The following is an 8,981-nucleotide window of genomic DNA, read 5'->3' on the forward strand; positions in this document are numbered from 1 at the left end:
CAAATTCACTTTTCATAGTTCATATAAAATCAAATTGATTTTTCATATCTTGTATGAAATCAACATCGTATTTATGGTTTAGGTCACAACAAAAGTAGATCAAATTACCTTTTAACTTTATATATATAAAAATGATATATTATTTATTTTTCGATTACAAGATAAATCAAATATAATACTCATGCAATTTCATATTATAAAATACTAATGAGAAATGAACTCACCTCTAGTGGACATGACTTTTCCTCTCTTTTTTTTCCGACTGGGCCATCTGAGGTCTCTCTCTCTCTCTCTCTCTCTCTCTCTCCCCCCATGACGACAGGAATCGTTGACGTCCAGGAGCGATAAGACCCCCACCGGATCTAGGGTTAGTAATTTTTTTCCAGTCCATCACATACATCTTAAACACATAAAAATTTTGTTTCTTTTTGCAAATCCTAGTTTTTAACTTCATAATCATAACAAGTTATCATCCTCACTCATTCTATTTTGATTCAAATTACTAAAACTTACTATGAAATTTGAAAGTGGGTTATACCTCAATTGATTGGGATATTAATTTGTTGCCTTGGTCTTCTTTTCTCCCTTCACAAGCTTTCTATTGATCCCAGAGAGTTTTGTTGAGGATGAGAGGGTATTCTCCGTTTTTTTCTTTTTCTTTTTTTGTGGGTTTTCTTTGATTTTTCTCTGTTTTATCCCTCTGTTGAGGAGGTGCCGCCCTAAGCATCAAATGACTTTTAGCCATTAAAACATTAATTAATGTGACAGTTAAACAAGAACTGGGGGGGGGTTAAATTCCAAAGAAATCTAATTAGTTTTTCCCGAATCTGTATTTTAAAATTTTTTCTCCATTAATCTAATTTTAAGACACTAATTACTTAGGCTACTACGCTCTCCCCTCCTAATAAAAAGTTTCGTCCTCGAAACTTAACAAACCTATATCTCAAAAGAGCTCTGGATATCTCTCTCGCATAGAATCTTTTGTCTCCCAAGTAGCTTTTTTTTCAGAGTGATTCTTCCACTAAACTTTCACATATTTGATTATTCTCATATGTACCCTCCTTAAATATGTAAAAGGCCTTACTATAAAGCATTCATATGCATACACGTTTATACATATGTATACAAACATATATATCACATAGCTTACCCATACGATAACACTTATCTAGCGTATATACACTATGCTAACGTGCCCTACAAGGCTTCTAATGTTGAAACCTAGGTTCTGATACCATCTTAAACACATAAAAATTTTGTTTCTTTTTGCAAATACTAGTTTTTAACTTCATAAGCATAACAAGTTATCATCCTCACTCATTCTATTTTGATTCAAATTACTAAAACTTACTATGAAATTTGAAAGTGAGTTATACCTCAATTGATTGGGATATTGATTTGTTGCCTTAGTCTTCTTTTCTCCGTTCAAAAGCTTTCTATTGATCCCAGAGAGTTTTGTTGAGGATGAGAGGGAATTTTTCGTTTTTTTTCTTTTTCTTTTTTTTTGTTGGTTTTCTTTGATATTTTCTGTGCTTTATCCCTCTATTGAGGAGGTGTCGCCCCAAGCATCAAATGATTTTTAGCCATTAAAACACTAATGTGACAGTTAAACAAGAGCTGGGGGTGAAATTCCAAAGAAATCCTAATTAGTTTTCCCTAATCTGTATTTTAAAAAAATTTCTCCATTAATCTAATTTTAAGGCACTAATTACTTAGGCTACTACAAATTACCTACATAATTACCATTGGGTCGAAATAAAGAAAACTGAAAAAATCATGGGTGGCCCCTGAAAATCACGAAATTTGAAGTATGGTTAATCAATTGACATTGGGTCAAAACACATGCATACACACAAAAAGAGTATCTGATAATTTTTTTAATTTGTAGACGTTAGCATTGGGTCAAAACACATGCATACACACAAAAAGAGTATCTGATAATTTTTTTAATTTGTAGACGTTAGCGGACTACATTCTGTTTTCTTGCTTCACTTAACAAGCTACATTACTACAAATTATGCTAGTTTGTTCATTTGTAATTTATTAGTCTGTATAAGCACTTGCTATATGGATTACAGGTTTTGGGTCTTTTGTTCCTTCTAGTTGTTCGCGATCTCCCTGAGTTTCTCTTTCTCTCCATCTCTTAGCACGTGTCTCATTTCTGTACTTCCATTAGCTTCACCCTGGAGCTTCCTAATGCAGAATTGCCTCGGTTATCTCCTGCAATTTCAGCGCAGTTTCCCATTTAAGAGTGAATTTTCTTACTTTATTTCTGAATCATCAAACTATAGTGACATAATTTGAACAATCTAAGAATTGCCATGTAGTTTTTATTTTTGCTAGGAACCACATTCAAATTCTTATCATGGTTGGTCTATGGTGATAGCATTGAGTAGAAACAATTTAACTTGGCTATGTTTTAAACCTTCAATCAAATTTTTGGACTTTCTTTTTGGATTACAGGTATTTTGTTTCTCTGTCAGCTTCTTGTCCTCAAAGTCCATGGATCCTGTAGTGATGTGACAGCAAAACCCGTATTTGGTCAATGAAGGAATTTGATATCCGCTTTGGAGCAAACTATCAGAAAGTAAGCAGATAAAACATACAACAAAATCAAATACAAAACAACAAAATCCCTCTTAACACTAACTCTGTAAAATCACCCAAAATCTCAGACAGACACACTATTAGGAACCCCTCTTCCACTAATCCCCGCAACTCTCCTAAAATCTGAAGTACTCGGATAGAGCAAAGTATAAGCAACACCAACCTCCCCTATCCTATTCTGCAACCTCTCATCCTTATTCCTCTCCTCGATCCTCTTCTCAATCCTCACCAGCTCTTCTCTAAACCTCTCAAAAACCTCCACTGCCCTTCGATCCGACGTCCACTCCTTATCCTCCCTCTGCCCAATATAGACCTCATCACTCGAGTGCATCGACAAAATCTCTAACACTGACATAACCGTTAATGCCTGTGCCTTGCTCGTTATACTCTTAAGTAACAACCCCTCAGGGTCATTTTCAATCTCATCATACTCTTTAGGATCTGGCATTGGATGTCGAATGAATGTGGGTCGGTTTGGGACAAAGCCAGCATATGCATACTGGCCGAAGTTGAGGGAGGCATGGTAGGCAGAGGCAAGCCAGATGAGGATTGTACAAACTTCGGTTAGGGATGATAGGGTTTGCATGTTGGGCCACCAGGTTTCGTGTTTGAGGTCCCCGTGGCCAAGTTCGCGGAGCTCGGTCCACCAGGTCTGGAGCTCTACGTCACATTGGAGGGAGATGTCAGTGGTGTAGTAGAGGGAGGAGTAGGAGGAGACATAGTTTTGGATGGCACAGTAGATCTCAAGGCCGTCGACTGCGTAGGGGTAGTCAGAAATTAGGAGACGGAGGGTTTTGTTGTTTTCCATTGCTGCTACGCCCCTGGGAATTGGAAAGAACGCTGTTAATATGTGCTAATAGCTAACACCATTAATGTTGGATGGACATAAAGACATGTTTGGCAACCAGAAATTAAATAAAAAGTAAAAAATTAGAGAAAATATTTTCTCAAGAAAGTACTTTCTTATTATTTTCTATTCTGAGAAATTTTGTTTGGATGATAGGAGGAAACAAATGGAATGCTGATGTAGCATATGACATGACATTTAGTTTCTACTTGTTCTATTTGGTTATCATAGGAAATGATAGTAGAAAGCGTACAATTTATGCGAAAAAGATATGTAAGAAGTCTAGAAATCTAGTTTCTCCCTCCTCTCCCCCAACTTTCCATTCACTTTAAAAAGCTGATGTGACACTCTTTACTTTCCATACTCCAAACAAGAGAAATTGGAAAGTGGCGTGACTTTCCTATTTTTGGCTCCATTTACATATGGTTGCCAAACATGCCCAAATCTCTACTGCTCCTGCTGTGGAGAGAAATATTTTTAATTACAATTGCGCATTTGTCAATTACAATTGTCCATTTGTCAAGTAAACGATTGTGATTCATCTAGTTGGATGTAAAGTATGAATGAGCAAAATGCCAAAATGTATGGAAGTAATGATACGTGTTAAAATCTGAGACTAAGTAGTACTCATCCACAAAACAAATAATTGGCTGTGATTAAAGGTTGCAGTCACTTCATTACGTTTTTGGTAATGGAGAGGACACAAATACGTAAATGCTAGATGGATTTCCCAACTGATCTCTTTGTCACAGAGAAATTTTCTTTTTCTTTTAAGGGTAAAATAGTTGTGTAATTTTCACTCAGGGGTTCTATGTACCAAAATGAAGCTACAAATGTAATAACTTCCAAAGGGTGATACTACAGGGAATCTGTGCAAGTAAACGTTTGCTTTATTCAAATTATAGGATATTCCTCTGTAACTAACTATAATCTTGGGACACATTTTTTCTTTTTACCTTGAAATATACGTGTAAGAGAAGATATTTTGGAATACCTTTTGCAGAGATCAGTTGGGAGTGCATGATCCATGAGGTTCCAGCTTTTATAAATCTCTGATGTCAAACTCATTGCGAATTTTCCGGGAAAGAAGTTTCTCTCTACGGGTCCATTTGCGTGTATGAGGAGCTGGCGAGCCAAGGAGTTCATGTTCATGGTGTCTCTATAGTGAGGGCTCAGCAACTTGTAGATCGGGTGCATAACACTGAGCTGTCTGTTTGTCGCTATAACAAAGGGTTCAATTGCTGCATGCGTGTAAAGCCTGAAAGAAGTCAAAACAGCTGTTAAAGATTGAAAAATTAAATTAGATGTGCATATGTACGTGCTTAAGGTTTTATGGGAAGATAAGGAAATATTTGGTGAAGTATGTCCATAAACGATCCCCATTGCTCATCATGGTATAAACGCATTGGAACGCGTATCTGCGTTAAACCTTGGTATTTGAAGGTCTTCAGATACGATGAATCTGGTGGTCTATGTTTCTTTTATGATTGAGAAGTACCACTTAGAACCAGTTGGATTCATAACTTCGAGAAAATGGTATGAATTTCATCCATGAGCAAATATAGGACGTGACTGAGAAGGTACCCCTTTAAGCATGACATCCTTGTATTTCTTTACATTATAATTATTTTTCTTCTATTTAACAGTGATTTTCTCGCTTTGTAACATAAAAGAAAACTTTTTATAATTCGTTAGTTTCTCTTTTTGTTCTCTCTCTCTTGGTTTATGACATGCATGTTTTTTTAATTGACGTTGATGATTGTCGAAAGGTGGATTGTAAAATGATGTGTTTTTGTTGAGTTTACCTTTTAAGTCCAATTCGTTAATATGTAAAAAAGTTTGCTTACTATATTTGAAGGTGAAAAGAAGTAGGATCTCATACCAGTGGCTAACAAGTTGATGATGGCCCGAGTCGTTCACTGCTACGAATGCCTTCGCTATCCTCCATAGAGCTCCATTGACCCCATCCTCTGCAGGGTAATAAAATCTCTTTACATATTCATCTTCTCCAACTGCATCTATTAACATTATCCCTCTCGGACTCAATGTTCCATCTTTCTCCAAGTACACTAGTGTTTTTGAGGCATATACTTTGTTGGTAGTAAGATCATATATTTTCCTTTGGTACTCTTTAAGGTAGGAATGATCCAATATGAAGAACCTCTTGTTATCATCTCCCTCCTCTTTTTCTTTGGTAGGTGGAATTACCCATCCGTCCTCATTTTCATCTTCATCGTCGCTCGCCTGTAGAGGCACGAAATGGCAATAATTGGCATGGCTATTTTGCCATTTAATTCATGTCCTTACTAATTTTTCTGACTACATGTGTGTGTTTTAAAAAGAAATACCTCCATCTTATTTGAAACTCTCTCTGGCAATAATTTTCTTCTCTCAAGCATGGAGGTGAGGCTGTGCAGGCGAGCTTCTAACTATCAGGCGAGCTTGGCAGGTGAGATTGTGCATGCGAGCCAGCCTCATTCAGGCAAGCTAAACTCCTTTACAGGCGAGCTCCAGAACATGCTACGAAAACAGGTCATAAATTTCAAACCGTAAGTCAGAATTGGACGAATTATATATAAAAATCGACTATCTCGACGAAACGGAGCCGACCAAACCGACCCCATAGGGTTCGGTTTGCTCTTGTCTGTTTCGTCAAATTCCTTTTGGTTTGAGAGATATCAGCGTTTTTACCTTTTTTGCTATTTCTAGCAAGGTTTTAGCAGTCTTGTTGTGAACTTCTCTGATAGGGATTAAAGTCAATTTTTATTACCTACAACCGCCATGATCCTTATTAGTTTTCTACTTAATGATGATTAATGGTTTGATCAATATGATGATGGAATTAGCTTACACTATGCATATTATGTTGTGTTATTAAATCATGATGTTAAATTATGAAACATAGGCCAAGTGAGAGAATGTTAGATTTTAGTGGCCCACGTTTATTTTTTTTTTTTAACCAACTTTAGTGGTCACATTTTTACTCCCACGGTTTTTAGTTTAAGAAACTGCTCATGTTTTATTTTAGTTATATAACTACTCACTCACATTTTTATGTTAAATTCCTATTTGTCAATAAATTAAGATAACTACTCACGTTGATGGAGTGTGAGTGATTATTCTATTTAAAAGGTTTGATCCTCTCTCTACCGGGAATGCGAAAAAATTCTCTCCATCAATAAAATTTCGGAAAAGTTCAAGAGGGTTAAGGGAGAGAAACTCAAGTCTTCAAGGTTGTTCATCTTGCAATCAATTTCTCTTCAAGTTTCAAATCATGGATCAATGTACGTTTTCTTAATTAATTGTTCATTGTGAAAATCATTTGTTCTAAGATCTTGGCATAATGATAATCAAATCAAAATAAAGTATAGCTTGATTTGCTTAAATTTAAAGAATTAAGGTTACAGTAAATAGTCCAGTACTACAATAACAACTCGCTCCTCCCATTATTTAGTCCGAAATTTGCAAAATAGTCTTAACTTAAACCCTAACAAATTTTTAAACCCAACACCTCACTATTTTATTTTAAAAGACAAAGGCTTATTAACTCAAAATAATATCTAACCCAAACATAGCAATAGGGCTTTTAGCTTCCAATTCTAGATGGTGGTGTGAGTTTGTTGGCGTTGATCACCAACTGCCAACTATTTCCAGCTTCTTGTGTACATATGAATATAGAATTTATTGACAAAACTAGATTTTTTCAATGAATATTGGTTGGAGTTGTATTTAAAGAAGTTTGTTTTATAGTTTTATTTATAAAAGTAGGGCATATTCGGCAAATGCATCACGAAAGGAAGGGGGTTGGGGGGATCCATAATGGTTGCAGATAGGGCCGCAAATGATCGAACCTAATCGAATATTAAGATGTTTGTGCTCGTATTTATTTAAAATTATCAAATTTGAACCTCAATTTTAATATTCATATCTAAAATTTTCCGAATTCGACCTCGAACACTCGATATTTGGTAAATATTTATGAATATTTATGAAATATCAAAGTATATTCATTATGCTAAAGAATTTGATTTTAAATAATATTTAAATGTGTAAATACAAATTATCTCTTCATAATTACAATGCATGTATGCAATTCAAATATTTCATTAGAAAGTTGATTGAATATTCTTTAATTCCCTCCAAATTATTAGATAAAACTTAAGTAAAAATATAAGTGGATTTGTGTAATAATATAAATTATATGCGGCCAGGTTTTTTAAATGAATATTTAATGAGCAAACGAAGAATATATATTTGATTAAAGTCTATTTGTTAATGAACCCAAATACATAGTATTATTTGTTTAGTGTTAACTGAACTACCTAATGGAACATTAACAATAGTTAGTCAAACAATTAACTAACTATTTATTAATTATTTGGTTTGTTTTCACCCTTTTTTGCATCCATCTCTGCAATATGAACGCAACCCACAAAACTAAATCAAGTTATGTGGATCTCAGAGGAAATGCTAGCAGATATCTGTTGTGAGCAGCGAAAATTTCAGCAGAGTTTCTGGTGCACGATAAGAGAGGAAGATCTCAATAAGAATTCTCGTCTCACTAAGGAAACAAGAATCTGAAGCAAATATCTCAACAAAGTGAAATATCGGCTCTTCCTCTCTCATCAGTTCTAGGACTGACTTGTCGAGGGATCCTAAAAACTATTACAATGGCAACAAACACAAAACAAACAATTTTACATGGTTCGGCAAATTGCCTACGTCCACGGGGCAAGGAGGGGGGGATCTACAATTAGAGGGAGAGAGAATACAAATAGGTTTACAACCACACAAGATCTCACAAATAAACTCTCAATCTAATCTCTCAATTCCTCTCTCAAAATCAGCACAAGAGACTACACAACAAAACTCTCAAAGTCGGCTTTGCTACAGCTGATTTTCTCCTCTGCGCGAATCCCCTTGCACGCTGCCCAAGCAAGTCTGGTTTTCTCCCCATGCTGCCTTGCACGCACACCAAGCCCAAAGAACCTCTGCACTTTTTCCTCTTGTTTGCTAGTCGTCCTTTGCACCTGCACGCTACCAAAGAAAGAGAGAAATAGCCGACTGCCCACCTCCTTCGCACTCAACCCTAGGCCAACAAATAAGTGTATTTATAGGCCATGGTTTCGGGTGGGCCTCTTTGTCCGCTGGACTAAACTAATGGATTCGAAAATGCTCCTAGCCTTTATCTGCTGGATTCGAAAAATGTTGCTAGCCTTGTGATCCCCCCATTATAGGCCATGGTTTCGGGTGGGCCTCTTTGTCCGCTGGACTAAACTAATGGATTCGAAAATGCTCCTAGCCTTTATCTGCTGGATTCGAAAAATGTTGCTAGCCTTGTGATCCCCCCATTATAGGCCATGGTTCACAAAAATCACCTTTGAACCCATGACCTTCTCTTTTTGAAGTAGTCCTAAGAGTAAGTGTAGCAGGCTCTCACCCCAGCTCCCAATGCTGAGGTGGCAGTGGGAGCCTGCTGCAAACACCCCAACAAGCTCCTAAGATGCCTCTTTAGGCTGATGTGGAC

General features: G+C 36.4%; 1 protein-coding gene across 1 annotated transcript; it reads right to left on the reverse strand.

The window, feature by feature from the left end:
• Nucleotides 2,594-5,808, reverse strand: LOC109834563 (linoleate 9S-lipoxygenase 5, chloroplastic-like). The gene is made up of 4 exons (XM_020402599.1): nucleotides 5,803-5,808; nucleotides 5,337-5,698; nucleotides 4,449-4,712; nucleotides 2,594-3,428 (listed from the first exon to the last, which is right to left on the reverse strand). Exons 1-4 carry the CDS (start codon nucleotides 5,806-5,808, stop codon nucleotides 2,672-2,674), a joined length of 1,389 nt encoding a protein of 462 aa, XP_020258188.1. The 3' UTR covers nucleotides 2,594-2,671.

The sequence above is a fragment of the Asparagus officinalis genome, chromosome 3 (assembly GCF_001876935.1).
Source record: "Asparagus officinalis chromosome 3, Aspof.V1, whole genome shotgun sequence".
In the NCBI taxonomy this organism is placed as follows: domain Eukaryota; kingdom Viridiplantae; phylum Streptophyta; class Magnoliopsida; order Asparagales; family Asparagaceae; genus Asparagus; species Asparagus officinalis.